The sequence below is a fragment of the Indicator indicator genome, chromosome 9, assembly GCF_027791375.1.
Source record: "Indicator indicator isolate 239-I01 chromosome 9, UM_Iind_1.1, whole genome shotgun sequence".
In the NCBI taxonomy this organism is placed as follows: domain Eukaryota; kingdom Metazoa; phylum Chordata; class Aves; order Piciformes; family Indicatoridae; genus Indicator; species Indicator indicator.
Genome location: NC_072018.1, coordinates 19,717,140 through 19,743,016, shown reverse-complemented (window position 1 = coordinate 19,743,016; position 25,877 = coordinate 19,717,140). Strand labels below are relative to the sequence as shown.

At 41.0% G+C, this 25,877-nt stretch overlaps 2 protein-coding genes across 2 annotated transcripts; one reads left to right on the top strand and one right to left on the bottom strand.

Annotated features, from left to right (window-relative positions):
• Positions 1–8,911: 8,911 nt before the first annotated feature.
• ENPP5 (ectonucleotide pyrophosphatase/phosphodiesterase family member 5) lies at positions 8,912–15,891 on the top strand. Its single transcript, XM_054383781.1, has 3 exons — positions 8,912–9,734; positions 14,065–14,232; positions 15,521–15,891. Exons 1-3 carry the CDS (start codon positions 8,912–8,914, stop codon positions 15,889–15,891), a joined length of 1,362 nt encoding a protein of 453 aa, XP_054239756.1.
• A 5,182-nt stretch (positions 15,892–21,073) lies between these two features.
• Positions 21,074–25,877, bottom strand: ENPP4 (ectonucleotide pyrophosphatase/phosphodiesterase 4). Its single transcript, XM_054383603.1, has 3 exons — positions 25,055–25,877; positions 23,922–24,092; positions 21,074–21,438 (listed from the first exon to the last, which is right to left on the bottom strand). Exons 1-3 carry the CDS (start codon positions 25,875–25,877, stop codon positions 21,074–21,076), a joined length of 1,359 nt encoding a protein of 452 aa, XP_054239578.1.

The following is a 25,877-nucleotide window of genomic DNA, read 5'->3' as shown; positions in this document are numbered from 1 at the left end:
ACTTTGGCTGAGGACAGGGGTGTCTATATGCATGTAACTTCAGGACACACTTAATTTATCCACACAAATAGGCAATATTTATTTATACTAAGCATTGGTGCATGCAACCTAACCCTGCATGATGCTGAATAACGGCAGTTAAAAGTATTTCTCCCAGCTGCAGCAGGAGCCTGAGGCTTCCATTGCTCAAGCCTCAACTGCTTGCAGCTGAAGCTCTCTATACTTCATTAATGATGTTGCTGGAAAGTTGCCCAGTAGAGAGAGACTTGGGGCTGTGATCAACAGCCAGCTGAACATGAGCCAGCAGCGTGCTCAGGTGGCCAAGAAGGCCAATAGCATCCTGCCCTCTTTCACAAGCAGGACCAGGGAAGTGCAGAGATTGTTTAGTCTGGGGAGACCTTCCCACTCTCTACAACTCACTGAAAGGAGGCTGTAGTGAGATGGGTGTTGGTCTCTTTTCCCTAGTAACAACTTATGAAAGGAAATGGCCTACCAGGGGAGATTTAGATAGGATGTTAGAAGACAGGTTTTTTTCTGAAATAGTTATCAAACACTGGGATAGGCTCCCCAGGGAGATGCATGAATCCCCATCCCTGGAGGTGTTTAAAAGACACAAATATGTGGTGCTGAGGGCCATGGTTTATCATCAGACTTGGCAGAGTCAGATAATGGTTGGACTTGATCTTAAAGGTCTTTTCCAAACCAAACAATTCTGTGATTCTATGACAGTCTTGCTATTGCTGTTCCTTGTACAGCCTCTTTTTTTTTTTTTTTTTTTTTTTGTCCTCAAGAGTTGCAATCAAAGAAGAGAAACAGCAATTTTAGGAGGACGTGTTGGCAAGTGCAGAGCAGACTCCAGTTCTGCAGTTGGGTCTGTAGTTACCAACTCACTCTCTGATGATCAGACCAATTTCTTATAATGGATTCAGCAGTTCACAGGGGTTGAATTGTCCTTCAGTATTTTACTGCCCAATGATGAAGCCTGAAGGTGCTTTGGTGGTCTTACAGACTTGCTAGAACAGCTTGCTTGGAGGAAAAGCAGTGTCTGTCATGGACCTGGGGAGCTGGAACAAGCTTTCTATGGCAAAGAGTATTCAAGCATGTGATTGTGGATATGCTAATTAAAGTTACAGTGCTTCCAGATTGTAACCTTCACTAATTTTTCTTTGTTCCTTCTTTAACTGTAAACGTTTTAGAACTAAATATTGAGCCGCTTAAGACACTTTTTTACATAGGTGTATGAATTTAAACTTTTGCATTTCCCTGGTTCCTCTCTGTCTAAGAAATCACATTTAGTTCTCTTTTACCAAAAAGCAAAACCAGGTATGGATTAAAGTCCCAGACTGACTCTCAGCTATACTCATCTTCATGCAATGCTCTTGAATAATTAAAACCCAAACCCTGCTTTTTGTAGTTTACCACATCATTGGGGGGCGGGGGGGGGGGGGGCGGGGGGGGGGGGGGGGAAGGTTACAGCAGCTTTCAAATATCCTGGGCTCCTCTTAAAAGGAGGATATATTAGGGTATTTTTTTTTTCCTAAAGTGAGCTGTGCTGTTTTTTTAAATACATGTAGTCTGTGACATTCAGGGTAGAATTACAAGGGAGGAATTGTTGTAAAATCTCTTTCCCACGTCTATTAGAAGCGTCAAGTATATTTGCTTTCGCTTGGAGGGAAGCTTGCACTGTTAAAGGCAGACAGCAGCAGCACTCCTGAAAATGGAATGGCAAGAATCCCAAATGCCTCCACTGCAGAGGTGCTCAGAAAGCATTAAGTAGCCTTAATTTGTCTCTCCCCTTTAGTCAATTTGTTCAGTTGCTACACAGGCATTCTGCCGTTACACTGAGAGTTATCCATGGATCCTTTTTGTACAGGATTGTGTGTTGATGGAGTAGCTGCATAGCCAAAAAATGGGGACAGTTGTGAGATGGTTGCTTGAGTAAGGCTGGGAAAGTTAAATGGGAGCAGCCTCAAAGTTACTGAAAAATGAAGATACTCAGAATTACAAGACAGACTTCAGTCCATGTAATTTAAATCCATGTAACTCAGAGCTCTATTAAGAAGGGCCCATTTGCTGTCCCTGAGTCAAGGGCTTCCTCACTCACCTGAGTGAGAGTGTCCAGCAAGAAGGATTAAACTTCTCTATTATTACACACCAGAAAATCAGCCTTGTTTTAACAAATTCTTGTAAATGATCATTTATCTAGTAAGAGAAAGTTGTGTCTACATTAGTGTCACACAGATGTGTTCTCTTTGCTATTCAGTTACTGAAGATAAATGTTTTGAATCCATTTTAGAGCAGAGTTGTTGTCAGAAACTTCTGAAAGAGATGCCATCTGTAATGACTGATGGATCCTTAAGTGTCAGTTTGGCAAGTTCACCTACTGTAGCTGCAGAAATACTTCATGTATGTTGTTGTAGATTTAAAACCATGACTCGTTCTCATTCAAGTGTCTGCATTTCTGACACAGATGTGACATATCTGTATATATTATAAATCAATACTATTTTTAACCACATATTTTGTACAAATATTCACATTAGCTCTGTACTTCAGTGAAAATCTATTATGGTATTAAACATTTTGGTGGAATTAGCAATCTCCTTGTCCATGTTCTGTTTTAATTTTATAGCAGTTTTAAGCAGCCAAGCCATTTCTTGCACCACTGGCATATAGTATTGTTCCCTATTTAGAACAGTACTGTAAATCCATATACACTTGCATCCTCTAGCGACTAATTCCAGCCACTGCTGTAGTTTCCCAGACCTCCGGATCTGAGCCATAGAGACCAAAATTAAAGTTTGAATTAAACCCACAGTAAACGGGACTATCATTTTCCCTAGCTAATGACAGTAACTATTAGCATGAGACAATGCATTGCTGCTGAAGGCACCCAACTACAAATTTTAGTGGTTTACCCCTTTCTCCAAAGCTTTTGGTGTAGGTCACTGACAGGAATCAGATGGAACTTTGTGCTAGAGGTGTGGTCTAGTTCAGTTTCCTGTAGGCAAAAACCACGCCACACAGCTTCTACCAATGACAGTAGCAATATGTATTTGTATTGGTCTCAGTCTCATATCTCTTAACAGAAAAAGAAGATACTAAGAAAATAATTTTAAAAACTCTTGACCCCTACTACAATTCTTAGACCTGGGGTGAGGAGGAAGAAGGTATCACCCTTGCTTAAAAACTGTGATGACCAGACTTTGCCACTCTCCCAGGCTTAACAAGTCCCTTACTACACCCTTGCAGTTCAGTGACCTCCAACATGAAGCCAAGGTGTTACTTTACACAAAAAAGGAAGAAAATGAGATAGAATCTTACTTGAATGAACCTTTTGCTACATAATTATGAATAATGTACTATGTCAGAGATGTGAAGTCTCCAGTAGGTTGCCATCAGGAAGAAAGCAGTTTTACCCTGTATAGTTTAGGAAAACAAAACAAAACAAAACTAAACTAAAACCACAACAAAACAAACTCAAACAACCCCAAGTTTTGTTTTCTTTGCATTGTAATGCTTGTTTGCATCAGAAAGGCATGTAAATTGGGCAGTGCCAGATATAAAGTGATTAATAAGTAATATATTTCTATTCACGAGTAACAGTGTAACAGTTTTCTATGCTGCTACTTTATGAAGTGGAGTAAAGTTTATGTGCATACAAAAGGCAGGGGCTTTGGATCTCTATGTAGCACAGATCCTCCACTAGTAAAGGTGGGAACCAGCTTCGGTTTCTGCCCCCTTCAGCATTTCAATTTCTAGTGAGCTGGTGAGGGATAAACTGACTTTCCTTTTCATTACAGGGCATGGCCATGGGCCTTGAACATCACAATATGGGAAAGGGAGGTGATTCTGTCCCTCTGCTCCGCTCTTGTGAGACTCCATCTGTCGTATTGTGTCCAGTTCTGGAGTCCTCAGCGTAAGAAAGATATGGACCTGTTGGAGTGGGCCCTGAGGAGGCCATAAAAATTATCAAAAGGCTGGAACACCTCTCCTGTGAAGAAAGGCTGAGAGAGCTGGTAAAGGCTCTGGGAAGACCTTATAGCAACCTTTCAGTAACTGCAAGGGGAGCCTGTAAGAAAGACAGGTACAGGCTTTTCAATACGGCTTGTTGCAACAGGTCTAAAGGCAATAAACTAGAAGATGGCAGATTTAGACTAGAGATAAGGAAGAATTGTTTTACGATAAGGCTAGTGAAATACTGGCACAGGTTGCTGAGAGAGGTGGTAGATGCCCTATTCCTGGAAACATTCCAGGTCAGTTTGGACTGGACTCTGAGCAGCCTCATCTATTTGAGATGTCCCTGCTCATTTGCAGGGGCTTGTACTAGCTTACCTGTGATTCTACGAAAAACGATGGGAAAAATTTGGAAAAAACAGAGGCAGAAAAACACTTGAATCTTTTTATTAGTAGTATTTTTTAAGAAACACTGGCAGATAACCAGAAAGTGAATTCTGCTCCTCCACAGGTCAAAGCACAGCTAGCCCAGCCCGCACCCTAGTTCTTGCCTATTTAACGCGATTCGATGTCACGCAGTGACCCCTTTTCAACGTGCCTGTCCTCAGACCCTGTCCTACCGGCCAGACCCTGCTCTCGCCAACCACCCCCGAGGCGGTTTTTCCCCCCCGTGCCGCTCGCCCGGGCCGCCTGGAGCGCAGAAGCGGCCTGGTATCCCCCGGAGCTGCTTCCTCGCCCGGGCCCTTTCCGGGGGCACCCGAGAAGCGTTAGCTACTGCGCACAGCTTGTGTACAACCGGTAACAACGACGTGCCTGCGGCTGGCCCTCCACTCACCCCACTTCACTGTGTGGCGACCGTTCCCCAGCGCCTGGTGACTGACAGCACCGCTGCCCACTCCCGGCGGGACGGGGCGGGGCCGGTACGTGCGGGTACCGCGGCCGCAGCCCGGTGCTTTTCCTTCGATTGTGTTCCGGGGCTGCCGGCAGGTAACGGTGGGTTGCGGCTCCTAATGGGCACTGGGACAGGGGAGGCCCCCGCGGCATCGCCTCCTGCCTACCCGTCTGCGAGAGCTGGGACAGCAGAGGGTCTCAGGGCCCTGTGGGTGGATGGTTCGTTAGGCCCGAGTGGGGCCTCGGTGTCGAGGTGGTCTCTGGCGTGTGGGAGCGGCACCTCCGTGAGTCCGGGTTTGGCTTCACGTAGTCAGTTTTCGGGGTGCAGTAAGCCGCTCACGGAGGTGCCATCTGTGGCTGAAGGCTCCTTAGCAGGGGCCTGCCCTTGCCTTTCGGCTGTGCTGAAGTATTAACTGCTGAACCGGGCCCTTTCCGGACTGTCTGGCACCTCCCTGCACTGGACACTCGGGTGCCTTTGTCCTACCAAAGCCCTTTCAGGAACCTAGAGGCTGTCTTTGTGGTGCAGCGGTTCTGGAGCGATAGGGGTCAGTAGGTGTGCTCAGGTTGTAGCTGGTGAAGACCAGTATAGGAAGGCTCTGAAAAAAAAAAAAAAACACATTTATTATTTATTGGAAATACGCAATTAAAGGATTAGATGATGTTGACATCATTAATTGTAAAATTTAGAAGTAAAGACTTGGTTTCACTTGAAAGAGCTTAAATTCAGCTTCAGGAAAATGCACTCAGTAATAAGGAAGTTGTGAATAGATTGCCGGGTGACGTTGTAGTTTCTGTCATTTGAGACAGTATCTCAAAAATAAAATAACTTTTATTGATCCTAATTCAGGTCATGGAAGTCAACCAGTTGGCCTGTTGAGGTCTGTGCCACTTTTAGGATTCTATCATTAATTCCATTTACTGTATAGGAAATTACAAAATATTTGCAACCCATGTGATACAACCTGTAGTTAAAAATGGAACAAATAACAGTTTTCAATCAAAGCAAAATGTCTTTCATGTAAATGTTGAATAATAAAATCATTATTTCACAATAACCTAATTATTCAAAATATTTAAGCAGTGTTAGTATCTGAATTCCATTTGATAATCCGTTAAAGTTCACTGTTCTCTTTTTTAGTGGACCTTGTCAGGCTTGAGAGGGTAGGCCTTTGCAAACCTTGTGAAGGCCAGGAGCAAGGTACTCCACATGAGTCAAGGCAATCCTAAGCATAAACGCAGCCTGTGTGGAAATAGATTGAAGAGCACCCCTGTGGAGAAGGACTTAATGGTGTCGGCTGATGAGAAGCTTGATGTAACACTTAAGCATAGGGAGAAACTTCCTTACTTTGAGGTTGATGGAGCACTGGAGCAGGCTGACCATGGAGATTGTTCAGTCTCCTTCTCTGGAGACTTTTATAACCCACCTGGACGTGTTCTTGTACAACCTAATCAACGAAGACGTCCTTTAGCAGGGAGGTTGAGACTAGATGGTTGCCAGAGATCCCTTCCAACCTCTACTGTTCAGTGATTCTTGTAATTCCCCAGAAAGGGGAATTTAAGACTCAGCCAGGGGATAGGGTTCAGGTGGACGTAGCAACATGTGTTCCCTTTTCCTCATCAGATTGAGCTGAAAAAAATCACACATCAAGTGAAACCAAGTGAGCCTGCAGCCTTTGAATCTGTGGTGTTTGCTGGAAAGGGAATTAAGCCTCTGAAGCATCAGTTCCATCTTAGCAGGACTCTAAGCCTGGATTTTAATTTTGGGTGACATGCAAGTTTGGTGTAAAATTTAACTAACCTGCCTACATTGCCTATGCTGTTTTCTGTGTAAGTATATAAGAGATTTAGCTGGGGATTTGAAGTAGGAGCACTTCCCATGGGTGATATCTTGTGCTCTACCAAAAGGACAAATCCTGTTCCATTGCTGCAGTGGTATCCAGATCTTTACAGAATAATACAATGGTTTGGGTTGGAAGGGACCTTCAAAGTCATCTAGTTCCAGTCACCATCCACTAGGTTGCTCAAGGCTTCATCCAGCCTGGCCTTGAACACCTCCAGAGAGGGTCATCTGCAGCCTGCCTGGGCAACCTGTTCCAGTGTCTCATGACCTTTACTGTAAAGAATCTCTTCCTACTATTCAGCCTAAACCTTGACTATTTATATCTCAAAATTTAATATTCATCACCTCTCATTATATCAAGACTCTTATTGCTGACTGGTCCCTAAGGAAAAAACCATGAAGGATCTTCAGGTTTTGCAAGAAGGTGTGTTGTGGCCACTTGAACTCAGCTGTGGCTTTCCTGACGGTTTTCTCAAACAGGTTGAGATCTAGCATCAAATTGTGCGAGTGTTACACTACAAGTGCTTGTTACATGACAATTTTTTACATTAATGAGGATATTTGTATACTCTGGTTATTAATATGGATTTACTGATATGCAGTGGCTGTTTTCCAGCTGAATTTCAGCAGTGGCTTGTTCTAGAGGATTTCTGAAAATTGAGAACCTAAAAGAAACTGTGTGGAATATCAGTACAATCCATGTTCAAGACTGGACTGAACTGTATCTGGTCTTAGGGTTAAATGATGTTGTTGAGCAAGAAGCATGGATCATCAGCATGAAATTTTAGATCAGTTACAAACAGGAAAATCCTGTGTGAGGATTCTTGCAGGGGTCCTGCTTTGAACTAGGTAACTTGAGTTTTGAGCAAGAAAGTGTTGGGAAAGGGTGCTGGGAAAGTGGGGCAGTCATAGCTAGGAATAGTCAATGTGGCTGAGTCATATGATCAGAATTAGCATTGAATTATCTAGGCAACAAGTGCCTTGGGGTACAGTATGCAGTGGTCATCATCTCATGCAGTTCATGGACGGGATTTGCATTATGTTTCATGTGTCTTGCATACTTCATGCTGCTTGCACTTGGGTAGCAGCAGTATTTGATTGGAAAGGTCAGATGATGCTTGCTTGAAAGATGTAGTATTTCTAATGGGTCACAACTGTATCATTGAATCTTTCAACCACCTCTTTCCAATCCATTTGGAGACAGAAATGGTTAGTTAGAAGAACTTAAACAGCATGCTGACTTGTGTGACTTGTGTACATTCTTGTTCGTAAAACTGTCTGTAAACTAGTAGTGACCTTTAGTAGCTAGTGTCAAAATTAATTGATCACTAAGAGCTTGGTTATGTAGGGAAGCTATGATCAGGTTAGAGATGTGATAAAATGTTGGGAGACATGTTCCTGTTCTTTGTCTAACTTGATCTGACACCTTTTAAGCAGAAAAGCCTTTTAATGGAGCCACTGCTGTATCTCAAATTCAAACCTTACTTCCTAGTTTCTTCACTAGAAATTTTATTTGGTGCTTTTAATAATTCTATACCAAGCGTTGGGGCTGAGAAGCTGTGGTGGTTTCTAGCTGGTCCCCTGCTCCCTCATGGAAGCTGTCCAGGTACAGAGTCCTCCAGTTCCAATTTCCTGCTGCCACCTGCTGTTCTGCCCTGTGATGCTAGTTTGTCTGTGCCATGTTTGTGCAGAAGAGAAGTAATGTTCCAGAGGTTTTACTGAGGGTTACAAAGTTCTGGTGGAGATGGACCTTGTAATTCCCAGTGTGAGAACTGTCCCTCTTTACATCTCAACCTTTATCAAGCAGAAGCTTTCTCACAGGACAGCTTCTTTGAGGAAAGAAAATACTTGAAAATTTGTCAAATTACAAGAGCATGAGTTCCTGTATACTGCAAGCAGGAATAAAAAAAGGAAGAGGTTGGACAGCGGTGCTGAATAAAGAAATTGCTTTGCAGACTTTCATTCAACAAATTGTAGTGTATCAATTCCCATCTCTGAATTTGTGATATCATTATAACTGATGGGTAAAAGGTCTCATTCCTGTTGGGAGTGCTCAGCATAAGTAAGACAAGCTGTGTAAATAAAGAAGGAATATTTTAGCTACTCATTCTTAAAACTTAGTTAAGATTTTGACAGACAGCTTAATGAAAACAAATCTTCTGTCTCTGCTCAACAGATGCCATGTTGCCTCAGAAGAAGGGACAAATACCTTCCAGAACAGCCATGAACTGTTATTGGAAAGTCCTGGCAGTTTTCATAATACTTCTTCAAAGTGCATCATCTCTTCAGCCAACTCAACCCAGAGTACTGCTAGTATCTTTTGATGGATTCCGATGGGATTACATCTATAAAGTCTCAACTCCCAATTTTCATTATGCCATGGAGAATGGGGTTCATGTCAAACAGGTCACTAATGTTTTTATAACAAAAACATATCCTAACCATTATACAATGGTGACTGGGCTCTATGCAGAAAGCCACGGAGTAGTTGCTAATGAGATGTATGATCCTATTCTGAATGAAACTTTCTCACTGAACAAAATGAATATCCATAACTCCAAGTTCTGGGAAGAGGCCAGCCCAATATGGGTAACAAACCAGAGAGCGGGACATAAAACTGGAGCAGCAATGTGGCCTGGCACAGATGTGAAAATACATAGAATCTTTCCTACATATTATATGCCCTACAATCAATCTGTTTCCTTTGAAGACAGAGTTGCTAGGCTTATTGACTGGTTTACATCAGAAGAACCCATAAACCTTGGTCTCTTATACTGGGAACAGCCTGATGAGATGGGCCACCTTCTGGGTCCAGAAAACCCACTTATGAAACTGGCAATTAGTGATGTTGACAAAAAGCTGGGCTACCTGATGTCTGAACTGAACAAAGCAAAGCTGTGGGATGTGGTGAATGTCATAATCACAAGTGATCACGGAATGTCACAGTCGTCCTTGAAAAGGCTCATTGAGCTTGATCAGTATGTGAATAGAGAGCTCTATGAAGTCATTGACCATTCTCCTGTGGTAGCCATTTTGCCAAAAGAAGGTAGGAGCTGTAGCATTAGAATTCTCTGTAGAAAATACTTGACTATTGAAACTTTATAGACTTTATTCCTTAACTGAAGTGGTGGTAGCAGCAGTGATGCCAGTAGGACTTAAGCCTTGAACAAGGAGTACTTGCAAGATCACTTCTTTGTTCTTATTGCTGGCTCTGTCAAAAGCTTGGATTAACCTTCTGAAAAGTTAGCAAATCTGTGGTTGATGTTGCCAATTATCCTTTAGTCCTTGTGAGAAGTGAGATAATGCAATGGTGTTAGCAAGGCTGAATGACATTCTAGGTAGATAACAACTGAGTGTTCTGTATCTTGCCTTTCATCAATATGCTAAAGCCGTAGTGGAAGAATTAGATTTCTATCTCAAACAGTAAACAGAAACCAGATGAGGAACTTTGATAAAAAGAAAGCCTGTGTTTGGTATTTGATTAGCTGCCAGCTACTGTAGTTTGCTTTATTTTTTTCCCTCTAATCACACTGAATAAATAGTTATGTTCATATTGTTTTTATTGTGCTAATGATGGGCAAGTATTGTGATACTGTTGGAATCAAATCTGAAATTGAGTTGCTGTTATTGGTGGATTGCTTAAGTGTCAGGTGTATGTCTAGTGACACTAATATAGAGGTGCTGCTCTTTGTTTTGATGATCAAAAGCTGTAATTATTTGGTGCAAATGTATTAATCTGGAAAACTGTCCTTTTTTGTGGGTGGGGATGCTAATTTGGAAATTAGGTGTTAAGGTGGTCTTCTGAAAGGTCTTTTTTTGAAGATTTCTGTGATATTTTGTATCGTTAGTAGACATCACTCTATATTTAATGCCCCAACAGAGGGGGCATTTTGCACGCTTAAGGCACCTTTAAATGTGTAAACAAATGTTTCTACTAATTTTTAATGAATACTCCAGACTTTGGTATGTCCAAGCTGAGATTGCTTGCTGACTGAGCACACTGAAGCACTTGTAGCTGGGTGCTGTTCTATTCTGTGGTGATAGAGCCAAGTTTGGGAGCTCAACCCTAATGGAGACAAACATAGTTGACCAGGATGTTCTTTTTACCAATTAAAGCAGTTATGAAAATTTAGTGCTGAAACATCCATAATGCAGGAAGTGAGAACTTGAAGATGCATAACCTGATTCTCCTGTCTGCTAAATGCTGACAAGAAATAGTGTCTCTGCAGCAATTCATTGACAGAATACAAAGACATTTCAGTGGATTTCAGAAACAATATCTGGGTTTGCCCAGAGGTTCAGATACTGTACTATCAATAAAAAGAAATAGTTTTGAGAACAACTAGAAGTCCTTTCTGTGATACCAGCTCTGATTTTCATTAGAAAACAATGAGCTTCATTCTCAGTTTGGCTATGAAATAACATACACATAAGTACATAAGACTGATTCTTAAACAGTTATGCCATTTGTCTTGATTAAACCAAAAGAATGATAAAACTCAGTAAGACATTGAGAAAAAAGTGAATACTTAAAAATGCAGTGATTTCTATTTTAACTGCTTGGATGCATGTTTCTTCCCTGAGAGATGGATTAAAGGAAGAAATTTTTTATTATGTGGGTGGTGGAACACTGGCACAGGTTGCTGAAAGAGGTGGTAGATGTCCCATCCCTGGAAGCATTCGGGATTAGATTGTATGGGGCTCTGAGCAACCTGATCTAGTTAAAGATGACCCCGATTACTGCAGGATTTTTGAACTAGGTGGCCTTTAAAGGTTGCTTCCAACCAAACCCAGTTTATAATGAAAGCCTTTGTTTTACTATGTTAGTATAGTAGTATGTGTGTAGAATGAATTACATGTTCATGAAGGTGGTATGTGTAACGCAGAAGGCGATATGCTGGCCTGTTACTTGCATTTACTAGAAATATATTAATTAAAATAATTAATTTAGTGTGAAATAGTTTGCTGGTTTGGGGTCCTCTTCCTGTTATCCCACATACAAAGGTGGCATGATGAAATTTAGTTTTGTTACTAATATAGTTTTAGATTGGCGTCTGTTCTTGTTGCTGATACCTCTGTCATGTCTGGACTCTGCTGTCTCATCTTGACCATTACTCTGTGTTAGGTTAGTGATTCTTTTTTTTGTTATGCCAATTACTCACGAAGTTCAACAAAGCCAAGTGCAAGGTGCACCTGGCCAATCCTCAAGCACAAATATAGGCTGGGCAAGAAGTGGCTCAGGAGCAGCGGGGGATGTTGGTTAATGAAAAACTCCACTTGAGCCGGCAATGTGTGCTTGCAGCCTTGCAGCCCAGGAGGCCAACCATGTCCTGGGCTGTATCAAAAGATGTATGACTAGCAGGATGAGGGAGGTGATTCTGCCCCTCTACTGTGCTCTCATGAGACCCCAATTGGAGTACTGGGTCCAGTTCTGGTGCTTCCAGCATAAGAGGGACATGGAACTGCTGGAGTGGGTCCAGAGGAGGACCATGAAGATAATCAGAGGGAACAGGCTGAGAGAGTTGGGGCTGTTCAGCCTGGAGAAGAGAAGGCTCTGGGAAGGCCACTGCCTTCAATACCTGAAGGGGACCTACAAGGAAGCCAAGAAGGAACTTTTTACAAGGGCTTGTAGTGATAGTGTGAGAAGGAATGGCTTTAAGCTTGAGGAGGGCAGATATAGACTGGGTATTAGGAAGAAATTCTTTACAGTGAGGGTGGTGAGACACTGGAACAGGTCATGGATGCTACCTCCCTGGAAGTGTTCAAGTCCAAGTTGAATGAGGCCTTGAGTGACCTGATCTAGTGGAAGGTGTCCCTGCCAGTGGCAGGGGATTTGGAACTAGATGATCTACAAGATCCCTTCCAACTTAAACCATTCCATAAAGCTATGAATTTGAGATAAGAAACATTATACGGGATAACAGGATGTTAGGGGTTGGAAGGGACCTCTGGAGATCGAGTCCAACCCCCTGGCCAGAGCAGAATCTAGTGCAGGTTGCACAGGAATGCATCTAGATGGGTCTTGAAAGTTCTAGAGAAGGAGACTCCACAACCTCCCTGGAGAGCCTGTTCCAGTGCTCTGTGACCCTCATAGTGAAGAAGTTCCTCGTCATGTTGAGGTGGAGCCTCCTGTGCTGTAGTTTATATCCACTGTCCCTTGTCCTTTCACAGGGTGCAACTGAGAAGAGCCTGTCCCCTCCCTCTTGACACCCAGCCCTCAGATATCTATAAACATTTATTAAATCCCCTCTCAGTCTTCTCTAGACTAAAAAGCCCCAGGTCTCTCAGCATTGATCTTTTTCCAGTTTTACCCCAAAATTTCTATTCCAGGTCCTAGAAACTGAGGGGGGATGGAAATAAAGACAGTTTCATTAAAGACATTGGGCACTTCCCTCCCACCCTGCCCCGACATTTTTTACCCTGAAATATATTCAGAAGTCCGATGCTGTAAGTGCTAGACTAGATTTTACCCTTGGTTTTCTTCAGGTCTTAGCTCAAACTAAGCACTTCTTGTGGTCATTGAGGTGATCATTTCTTGTGAGAGACAATCAGAAAACAGCTCACTTGCAGCACACTTACTAAGGATGTACAGTGATCTGTGAAGGCAGACCTAGTGCAAAATAAGTCAAAATGACAGGATGTGCTTAAATCCTGCTTATCTGATAAAAACAGCAGTGCGGGCCACAAAGAAAAGGTAAACATCTTTCAGCTGTGCTTCAGACCTTGTAGTGCTGAAATTGGCTTGCTGAGACCAGCTATGAACTCAGCTCTTTAACTGACCTCTGCAGGTCTCTGACACAAAGTATTTCATAGGTCATGGAGCTGAGTTATTTGGTATATTACAGAAGTCTGTTAATGCACTGCATGGCCTTCCATAGGAGTCTGTGCTTAAATGGAGGGAGAGATTGAAGAAACTTACTCAAACGTAGATTCTTGAACTTGCTTTTGAGTTACTATCTCTGTGTCGTGGTTCCTCCTCTCTGTGTGCTGGGTGGGTGAGCTTGGCCGCTTACTTCTGTCTGTTCAGTGGCTTTAACTGGAAAGAAAAGCTCAGAAACTGGAAATAAGCAAATAAAGAATTGGGAGTGGAAAATTCTGATAACTATGAAACAAAGGATTTTTCTAAAATGAGCAAGGCACTTTCTGCTTGAGAATTGTCTCTGTAGTCTGATGCATGATCTCTCTGAGGCATGATCTTACTATGCCTGATGCTCAGTAACTCCTGTTCGTGCTGTAATTCACTGTTTACCCTTACTACAATCAGCTTTATGGGGAGGGAGTGCATTTTGCCCTTTTCTTCCAGTTCTATGTAGAATACTGATGAGTTCAGTAGACATAGTGGTATGTTTAAAGTTTTGATTTTTGTTTGTTTGAAGGCAAACTGGATGAAGTCTATGAAGCTTTGGTCAGTGCTCATCCCAACATGACTGTATATAAAAAGGAGCAGATTCCTGATAGATTCCATTACAAGCACAACAGTAGAATCCAGCCAATCTTAGCAGTGGCTGATAAAGGATGGGAAATTGTATATAATAAGTCTGACGGTTTCCAATGTAAGTATTCTGCCTTTAGAATGTTCTGCTGCTTTCCTGGTCAGAGAACTTATGTTGCACTTTTTGCTTTCTCTCCCAGTCTCAAACAGTGTTAGTTTTGTTTGTTTGGTGTTTGTTTTGTTTAGTAACTAGGAGGGAAAACTCTGGACCCGAGTCTAGAACTTTTTTTTTCATTATTTCCTGATGGATGGGAAGCACCCTGTTTTTAGGGGATGGGGAACTGGACTTACCATTTCTAAAAATTAAACTTACTGAGATAAGATTGTTCATGTGTTTTAGTGGCCACACCCTTGAGGTCTTCTTGCAAGATCTAGCAAACTGCCAAGCACTTCCTGAGTGGTAAAAAAAAAAAAAAGTAATTGTAACTGAACTTGAGTAAAGGATGAATAACATTTTATCATGTACTATTTATTTGCTGGAGAAGGGTTGGGTTGGAAATACAAAAATGCATTCTGAAAGTCTTTGACTCTTGTGGATGCCTACACTTAACAGTAATTCTATTTTGTTGCTAGAAAGAGTCTTGACTACTGTTTTCCTGTACACCAGTGATTTTCATCTGCCTTATAGGATAAGATACATTTGGAGGGAAAAACCCAACTGTTTTTAAGTTCCACTAGTTGGGGTTTTGAGATATATTATCAGTAGAATGGAAAGTGTAAATTAACTTTTAGTTAGCTAGGAGGAAAAACACAGATGTCATATGGTGATTTCTATGTTTCATAATTAAAAACCTTTTTGACTTTGCTGCTGGTTATGAAGCTGAGAAGTGTTACCTGAATGACTGAACAAGTTTTTGAGTTGTCGAAGCTTTTTGTGCCTATTTTAATACTCTTGTAAGGAAGGGGCACTGGAGACCCATTCCTGAGATCTCTAAAGTTTTTCCTTGTTGATGAGTAAGTAGTGCACAAAATTGGACTAAGCATCAAAGCAGTCAGAGCTTAAGTCCTGTTAGCTACTAGCAATTAAACAGTCTGTCTCTACTTGTTTTTTTGTTTGTTTTGTTTTGTTTTGTTTTGTTTTTTTTATTTTATTTTTTCCTGATCTGGTCCAGTTGGAAAGTTGGGGGTCTTTCCTTGAGGAAAATCAAGGAAACTTGGGTGTAGCATAGCATGGCATGAACAGTACTGTCATTTGTGCTGTTGATCAAAATGAATCTTCTAAACCTCTGCAAGAATAAATGACAGCTGTTCCTTTCCTGCATTATGCTAATTTAGTAAAAAGGTTTAATACTTGTTTTGCAGCTTCAAAATATTGACCTTCATCTATCTTTTATTTCTAGCTGGTAATCATGGATATGACAACATCATACCAGAAATGCATCCAATTTTCTTGGCATTTGGGCCTGCTTTCAGAAAGAATGCCACCAAAGAAGCCATGAATGCTACAGACTTGTACCCCTTACTGTGCTATCTACTTGGTATTAACCCACTACCAAACAATGGTTCATTCAACGCTGTGAAAGACATACTTGCTGAAGAAGTTCCTGATGCCTTCGGAGTAGACAACTATGCTACTGCTGCAGGAGTCTTTCTGGGCATCTCTCTTGTTGTAGTTTTTATTTTAGTTTTTATAAAGCATGTTATCCTCACCCAAACACCTGCCATGCAAATGCAGCATAGTGAAGCTACCCAGCCACTGCTTCGAGGTTAATAACACTTGGTACTGTTTCCTGTTTCATGCTTAAAATAAGCTTAAAAAAAATCAGCACTGATCAGCATCAATATGTGGAGTAATAATAAAGCAGATGTTGATCTGTTGGTACACTGGAGTTCTTACATGCTAGGTATGTGGAGAAAGAGCATGTTTTTGTTCCACCCTACAATCACTTAATCTTTCAGAGATTGAAAATATTCTAGATGTAGACATGTAATGACAATAGACCTTGGATACCTCACTCTGAGCTACTTTTAGGGGAAATAACATCATCTGGGGTTCACTTCACAAACTATGACATGGTGATGTAATTTCCTACTTTGTCGTTGTTATGAGAAGTTTTTTGTCTCTTAGATTCTAACATGTCACTGAAGTAATTAGTTTTTTTTCCTTCCTGACCAAGGAAGCTTTTCATGCATCACCACTACAGAGAGCTTGGTGGATTAAATCCTGCAGAAACCAACATTATTATTAAGCTAAGTCATGCACTGCTAAGTGTCTAAATTGAGGGATAGGCCTGTATAACCTTAAGCTTCTGTGTTAAATGTAGCTCCAAAACATGATTTCAGGTGGTATTGCTTTTAGCAACCAGTATTAAATTACTTGATATATTTTTATTTCTTTATTTAGGTAGATACAGGTCTTTACTTTTTCTGGTGTTTCCTGTACACTGAACTGAATTTTCTGTCAGCTTAAAGACACATATAAGCATGACATTTGTATATCCAAATTGAGTCTTTTATATTTCCCTGATAAGAAGGTTCTTTCAGAATATAGCAGCTGAATCAGTTAAGGAACATGTAGGTACAAGGTGATTTCATATGACTGTCAAGCTTGCCATTGAGTGTAATATCTGATCCATTACTGGAGATGCTTCTCTAGCGTGATTTTGGCTTGCTGTCTTGTTTTATCTGGTATGTCTGGCTGGACCTTAGAATTTGATCAGTAGGATTAGCCATGCAGTTTAAGGAGCAGCTTTATAAATCTTAAGCCATATGTACTTTTAAATCTGAAAAAGCACACTATAATTTGAAAAAATCATATGAGACTGGAGTTTGTTCTTCCAGAGGACCGTCTCTGTCAGGGAAAATTTTTAATTCTGAGTCAGTAAAACTATATATTACTCTGACTCTTTTGTGGGGGGCAATATATCATTTTGCTGTTGTGAGTTTTTTTGGTGAGTTCACTTAAGTGGTATTTGAGAAGCTGCTGACTAAGGGGTTGTATGAAAAACACGCTATGAAGTGAGAAAAGTTGTCTAGTTGTCAGACCTGTTTTAAAGCTAATTGTTTTCCCCCTCCCTGTATAAGGTAGTATTCCTCTGCACTTTGTTTCTGAGTACAATGCCTGAAGGAGAAAGAAATTCTTCAAAAATCCACACAAGTACTCATTCTGTAAATGCTATTTATTTCTTTATCCACCGTGCCCAGCAGAGGGCAAAGAAGGGATCATCCTGGCCATGGCTGTGCTTTGTCAAATTAAGGCTGCAGTTGGGAGGGTTCCTGGCAGACCTAGCAGGGATCTGACTAACTGAAGCACAAAACTCAAGGCAAGTTCAGAAGTGAGGTTGCTTCTCACTGCCCCAGTGATGACTCGGCAGTGCCATGTTTCACACTTGTCTGGTGCTTGCTGTCTCAGAAGTAATCTGTTGGATTCCTCCTTGATGGCAGGGACATTTTTTTGGTCTCTTGACTTTCAAACAGATGTAGAAGGTTTCCAGGGACCACAGCTAGGTGCAGTGAATGCTTGAGAGGGAAGGTAATGAAATAGTCAAGTCAAGGTATATGCCCAGAGTCTATCAGTAATAGTTGCTTTAGGAAGGCAGGAAACCAGTAGATCTGTTGGAGTTTGGCCCCTTAATTTGGGGGATACGTATGAAATCCTGTGTAAACTACATCAGACTCATCTGCAGTTCTTCTCTTACTGGTCTATGTACTGCCTTGTTTTCCTACATTGACATTTTCTTAAGAAACCACTGAAGGAAAACATCTGGGTTAGGTGTGCCTGATGCTGTGAAGCTGGTTCTTAGTGGAGCTGGCAATTAAAGGTATGTCTTAAGTGGAATCAGCTAATGCCAACTAAAACTGAATGCTGCAGGGGCTTTTCAGGCTGAAAGATGAATGCACTAATGATGTTCACAGTAGTTTCTAGTGGGGCTTGGGGAGTCAGATAGCAAAAAGTGGGTGGCAGATGGCAAATTGATACAGTGAATACACTTTTTGCTTATTTGCAACTTAAATCATAGCACAAACTTCGTGTTTGAAGAAAGATCTGCAAGCTTGGTTAAGGGAAGTTGAAGATGCTATGCTTCTTACTCGTAGCTGCTCTAGTTAGTTTCTCACTTTGCAACATGCTGCTTTAATAGAAGTTATTAGTGCAGTAATTACATTGGAGTGTTTATGGCAGATGTAAAAACTGGATTGTAATCTCAGAGGTGCTTATTAAACTCCCACTTTTTAAATTGTGACAGGTGAAGTTTTGTCATCAGCCAAAGCGAGCCTTGATTTTAAGAACGGGTCATAGTTGGTCAGTGTTGTTCAGTAATCCAGGGGTGCAGGTGACATAGCTGATTTTCTCCCTTCAGTCTTTTTGAGACGCCACCTGGAGTACTGCATTCAGCTCTGGGGCCCCAGTGGAAGAAAGACATGGAGCTGTTGGTTTGTGTCCAGAGGAGGGCCACAAAGATGATCAGAGAGGGTCTGGAATACCTCCAGTGAAGAAAGGCTGAGGGAGTTGGGGTTGTTCAACCTGGAGAAGATTAGAGAGAGATCGTATTGTGGCCTTTCAGCACTTGAAGAGGGCCTATAGAAAAGCCAGAGAGGTAGTCTTTATCAGGGAGATAGTGATAAACGAGGGACAATGGTTTTAAATTGAAGGGAGGTAGATTTAGATTAGATGTAGGAATTTCTTCAGTACAAGGGTGGTGGGACACTGGAACAGCTTGCCTGTAGAAGCTCTGGATTCTGCACCTTGAAGTTTCCAAAGCTGGGTTGGATGTAGCTTTGAGTAACCTGATCTAGTGGAAGGTGTCCCTGCCCATGGCAGAGCGTGGAGCTAGATGATCTTTAAGGTTCCTTCAACCCAAACCACTCTAGATTCTATGCTTCATGAAATCAAAAACACATATGATGCCACTGGATCTCTGATGTGAATTTTTTTCAGACTACTTTTTTGGCTGGGGATGTGGGATTTGGTTTCTGTGTATTTGGTACTTTATATGATGTACAAACAAGCATTAGGATGTGGATTTCAGTACACTGTATACAACATATAAATTATGCTTGGAAACTGAGAAGCTTGCATGATTTTGTCTTTTGTTATTGAGGTGTGAAGCATACATTGAGATGACAAACATTTTCTTTGTTTCTTCCTGTTTGGACATGCTGCAGTTGAAATAAATCTTTGCTCTAATGCCATCAGGCATTGAGTGCTTGCTTCATTTAAAAGCACTTCTGGGAAAAACCTTGAAGTGGGGGGGGGGATGGCTTTGGAAGAAAGGTCTTAAGGCCTCATAGGCATCCCAGCTGTTTGTTGTACTCTGCATAGTGTGTGCCTTTAATAAAAACAAGGGCAAATGTGATAGAGCTTAAGATTAGGTCAAAGTTCTGATACAGTACAACTTGTTTCCCATGTTGCGACTGTATAAGGAAACTGGCTTGGTAAGCACACTCTAAGAATGATGGGCAAGGGCTTGATGTCTAAAGGGAGACAAAGGGTGAGTGGTGCTCCTCAGGGGTCAGTACTGGGATAGGTGCATTTTGACATCTTTGTCAGCAACATGGACAAGTGGGATCAAGGCACCCTCAGCAAGCTCACCCATGACACCAAGCTGTGTTGTGGTTGACATGCTGGAGGGAAAGGGTGTCATCCAGAGGGACCTTGATAGGTGGGATAATGACAACCTTAGGAAGTTCAACAAAACCAAGTGCAAGGCCCTGCACCTGGGTCTGGGCAATCCCTGTGTGGAGAATGGATACAGAGCAGTCCTGAGGAAGGAGGACTGGGGAGTGCTGGTTGAGAAGAAGCTCTATCAGCCAGAAATGTGTGCTTACAACCCAGAAACTCTTTGAGCCTGGGGTTGTAGGAGTGGTGCTTCAGCCCTCTAGCCCCACATTAGCACTGGTTTTGACAAGAAACTCTTTATCTATACAACTTAAGACATCAGATCACAGAGCTCAAAAAATAAATTTTATTTTCCACTTTAAATTTCCAGGGTTTAAACAAACAGTTTGGAATCCTTGCTTGGTGACCCCATGTCAGAACTTTCAGTTGTTGCTTTTTAGCACATGACAGCCTTCTACATTATCACCTGGTACACAGGGCAGAACCATCTTTATTACAAAAAAATCTTTAGCAATTTACACCTTAAAAACCTTTCACAGGGTTTAGAAGCAGTAGTTTTACTACTACAGCCCACAAAACTGGCTAATCCAAGGATTCTCAGATTTAATTTGCATCCTTGAGATAAGCAAATAGTACCATACTCAGAGTGCAGGTATTGTGGAACTATCTCATCCACAGACAGATCTAGAAGTGTCAGAGCTCTCTGCCCCATGTTGTAACTGAAGAACCACAGGCTTTATTGCTCAAAAGAGAGGTGACATGGCTCAATGCTTTCCTTACTGACTTCCATTTTCCTTCCTACCAGCTCCTTGTCATTGTGCTGGCCTAGAGTCAAAATAGAAGTACTGGATCCTCTCTACACCACCTCCAACTTCATGAACAAATCAGAACATACTGTCCAAACATCACTAACTGCTAGCTCTTATAATAAGATCTTTCCAATACAGTTATAAGAACACTAGAAGTCAACATTAATTTAAATTTAATACAAACAAAAATATTTATAATTTACAAATGTTAAAATTCACTTGGGCTGTCCTGGCTAGTTAATTAGCTGGAATTTAATTTGGAAAGTGTTCAAAACCTTGGATGAAAAACTGAAGCATCTTTATCTTCTTAAGCACTTCTTCCAGCAGAAAGCTACCTCCTGCTCACCTTTTTTCTGAAAAATACTCTTACAGGGCTACTCATCAGGTAGCACATACAAGTATTCAAGACCTGGCTGTACAGCAATTTATACAGATGTTGTTAAAGTGCATCAAAGAATGCCATCCAGTGCAAGTTCAGACTTTTCCTGAAATCACTGGAGAGCAGGTGAGGTGAAGCTCCCTGCCTGCTATCCAATTAAAAGACTCTCATCATCATATTGTAACTGAAGGCGGGAAAATGGCCTCTGGGGAGCAACTTTGTTCTTTGAGATTATAATAAGGCAGGTGAAAGTTGTCAGTATCATAAAAGCCCCCATAACTATCCCAATAACTTCTGGAAGATTTTTGCACCACTGGTCAGCAAGCAAGCACCTGAAGTTACTGTAAGTGCCATTGTGGGGCTCTGGTGTCAGTCCCAGTATGTGGCACATCATGGGGTAAATGTCAACATTGTTCATCATGCTCTGCTTGTATCCTTGACGAAAAGCAGGCCCATGAGCAGCCAGGAAAGGATGCATGCTTGGGAGAGTGTTGTCATAGCCATGGTCACCTACTGGAGAAAAGCAGAGAGTAATACATCACAGTTTGTTTGCACATTGAGTATCTCCCTCCCTATCTCTCTTCTACCCCCTCAAAATGCATACATTTTAACCAGAGGCTACTAATACAGAACATAAAAGCAGCTGTTGGATCAAACACCAAAGAAACCCAGAGTTCCTTCTCTCTTCCCCAACCCCCAGAAGTCTTTTTCCATTCTAGTCTTCAGCCATGGCTCCACCTGCCCCTTGTCTCAATTTTGGTCATCAACATTTCCAGTTTTCCCCTTCCCACTCCTCACATCAAAGCTGAAAAGGATCTTGCCATTCCACAATGAGTCAGTAACTGGTATGCAAATTTATTCTTCTCAGACTTTGGAAAGACATCTCCTCCTTGCAAAGCAGACACTTTAAATACCTCTGAAAAGCCAAGCACTTCTCCCCCAACTTTCATTTGTGCATACTAAGTAACCCTCAAAACATGCTCATCAAATTAGGTACCTCAGATGAAGGGATACACAAAGGCAAAAATGAAAAACAGTCAAAGATTGATGAGGTACTGTGACAGGTATATAACAAAACATTTGCAGCTACAAGGTCACCAGTAGCTAGACATTTGGTAGGTTTTAATCAATACACACTCCAATTTTTTGTGAAATACAAACACCTAAAAAGCAGTCAGTCAAATTTCCTAATAATGTGCTGAAAAATCCATCCAAGGTGCCAAAAAAAATATCAAAATACACGCAGCATGATATTTTGAGTGACTGCATTTAGGTGTCAAGTTTGCTTCTTAGTAACAGTTTAAGGAGTCTCCTTGGTGGCTTCGTTCAAGTTTCTGATGTCAAATACCAAGATTCCTACATTGATTAGGTCACACTCACCACTTCAGTAAATTTCCAATACTCATTTTTAATGTTTTCCCCCCATTATGTTTGTTACCACAAAGACACTACCACATCTTGTCTGTTTTCAGGCAGTCTGGTGTTTCTCAGTTACTTTTTTTTTTCCTTCTATTACTTGCTTGTTTTGAACTGAGATGTTCCATGTCCCCTCCCCAGTGAAGTTTCCCATCTTTCACCACTGAAGCAGCAGGGGCCAGCCAATGCTGCTAGGAATAGTGTGCCTTTTGGTTCACTTCAATCTTTGTGCTGCTATATTTAGTCCACAAAGACAAATACAATAAACACCTAAATAGCTGTTAAGGCTAAAACCTCATGGGTTTAAGATTTTAAGATCCATTCCCTCCTTCTGGGAAGCTGTGGCTAACAGAAAAGTGATCCATTTGAACTGATACAATGCTGTTACTTATAAATACGCTCATGAACTATTTTTAGGTAGATGAAACTGGATCCAATCATAAACAAGAAAGAGACCTCTGTAAGAGAGCACGTGTGCTAAGTAGTGTCAGTTATACAATGACTGTGGCAAATCTGTGGGGAAAATTAAAATTTAGATATATCTTACATTAAAAGGAGACTTTTGTACTATTACAGAGAAAATGTGAAAAATATGCAAAGGGCAGATAGTAAGAACAGTCAAACTGAGTGAGTGAAACCGGAAGGTTTACACCACACAGCATCCTGTCTCTGACAGCAGTCATGACAAGGAGTCTAGGAAGTACCCCGACAGGGCTAGACCAGCCTCAAGCTGTTGGCTGCTGAGGAGCTTCCTGGATGTTGGTGCCTTTGTATTTAATTTGTCTGATCATTTTCTGAGCACATACATATACATACATACATATATATGTATCTATATCACACACAGCCTTTGTCTGCAACCAGAATTACAGGCTGAACAATGAAATCCATGGAATTTCTTCTTTGAGATCTACTTTCATGTGACTTTTGCATTTCTTCAGTAAATTACATATGCCTCTTCTTTGACCCAAAAAAACCTGCATGTGAAGCACCTGGAAATATAAATACTATGCACATATATACATATATATATGTATATAATATGACATTCACAGCATCTAGCAGGAAGGAAGTGCATAGTTTAAGAATGCACTGTGTGAAGTAACTTTTAGTTTGTTTTTTATCTTTAAAACATGCTGTTTGATGCTGTTAAAAGGAAGAACTCTGGCTTCTTTGCCCATTAATGTCATGTTTCTATTATTATTTAGTTATTATTTATTCCCTTCCAGTTGTTTCCTAGTATATGTACTGTAACATAAAATGTTGTGTCTTGTGTTCTTCTACTTATACTCCCCTTTATATATTTGATAGAATAGTTAAGCTATACTTTAGTGGAATCTCGAGCTAACTTGACTAAGATAACTCTTAAAAGAGGATCTCAGACTATTTAGTTGAATGTGACCAAGTGTTTTAGCTATACCCCAATCTGTTAAATCACTCCAGGCTCAGGCTGAGAACATTCTAGGAAATGCTGAGATGGTCCTAAAGAAGCAAAATACCAGGACTCCACCCACTCAACTAGGCCCAACCACAGATGTTTAGCAACATAAGCCACCCAGAGCACAAATAAACACACTTACACTTTGGAAGTGACTCGTTCTGTACAATTGTCCAGCCTTCATCTGCAACCAGAATTATGGGTTGAATTCTGTTATTATTGCGATAATGGAATCTATCTGGAATGTCTTCTTTGAGATAAACCTTCATGTGACTGCTGCAATTTTTCAGTAAGTTATACACATCTCTTTTGTCTGCCAAGAAAAAAGCCCAAAACAGCACCATGTGAAATAGCTGGAAATCATGTCCTGTTTATTGCAAACATCAGGCATTAAATCTAAGATCCTTTTTCCAAAACAATTATAATAGGGACAGAGAAAAGGATTTTTTTTTACTTTGGTGTCCCTAATGAAATTCTACACATATTAGGGTGGATTTCACAATTCACTCTCATTTTAAATCAGGCATCTTATAGCTGTGATTTTGGACCTACAATTCAACTCACACTCTGGGCTTGCAGTGGAACACAGCAAAATTCAGGAACAGAAACCAAGATAAAATAAGCACACACCACAGTAGTCAGTATTTTATCCAAAGCAATAAGTATTAACTTCTGTTACTGTATAAATCAGTTTGTTCATTAGAATTGCTTCAGTCTGGCCACGGTCCTGGAAACAGACCGGCAGTGTCACAATTTAAGACACGCCTATTAACAACTACTCCAAGATGCAAAAATGGAATTCAGAGTATGAAAACTAGTTTAATTCACAGAAACAGAAGCAAAGTGATCAAAGTTTGGGTTAGATTTTTACTTGGAAATTTATACAATAACCTGGTATTCTTAATAAAAATGAAGGTTTATTTTGTGCTCACTGTGAATTACAACTGTGTAGACTAAGTGAGCAACATGAGAACAAGGCATACTAAATGCCTATCTACTTTTTCATCAAGCTGTACCAGGACCATCTTTACCACCCACAGCAATTTGACAAGTCACCCACAGATTACTAAAAAGTAATTTCTAAATAAACAAACATTCTGTAGCTTATTCATCGTATTATATCAAAGTTCTACAACATGAACCACACCAGTTTTGCTGAAGATGTTACCATCTACTACAGTGTGTACTTTTCAGTAATATGACAAACAAGATTTAATTCCAAGCTATGACTTAAAAAAACAACCAAACAAACAACAAAAAAAATCCAAAACATACCCTGCTTTGGTAGCACTGCAGCAACTGGACTCTTGTCTATCAGAGTATAGTTATTGCGACCAATGCAATCATCCAGGATTATCATCTTCTCTGCAGAACAGGAAGCCATCCCATGATCACTTGTTATTATGATATTAACAGAGTCCCACAGACTTAATGCCTTCAATTTACTAATAAGGAAACCAACATGTTTATCCACTTCTTCTAATACTTTGCGCATGTTCTCGTTGTCATCTGGTCCATACTTGTGCCCACTCGCATCTGGTTCTTCCCAGTATAGGACAGCAAAACTGACAACTGGGTTAGAGCTGTTTAGCCACTCAACAATTTTCTCCACTCTCTCCTCAAAGGTTACTGAAAAGTTATACTTCATAAAGAACTGAGGGGTCGTGCCATTAATTTTTACATCAGAACCAGGCCACATTGCAGCAGCACTTGCTCCATTTCCCTGCTGTTGATTTGTTACCCAAATTGGAACTGCCTCATTCCACCAGAAGGGATCTGAATCATTGAACTGTGAAAACATTTTCTTGGCTTCTGCATCATACATGTCATTAGCCACAATGCCATGGCTTTCCTCATACAAACCTGTCACTATGGTATAATGGTTTGGGAAAGTCTTGGTGATAAAAGCATTTGTAACTTCTTTTACAAGCACACCATCTGCAATGAACTCCTGAAGATGAGGAAGCTTATAGGTTTCCAAGTAGTCAGCCCGGAAGCCATCAAAGGACACGAGAAGTAACCTGGACACCAAATCATCAGCAGAGTGAGTACAACAGGCAACTATTCCAGAAAACAGTAATGTTAACACTGAGTTCAT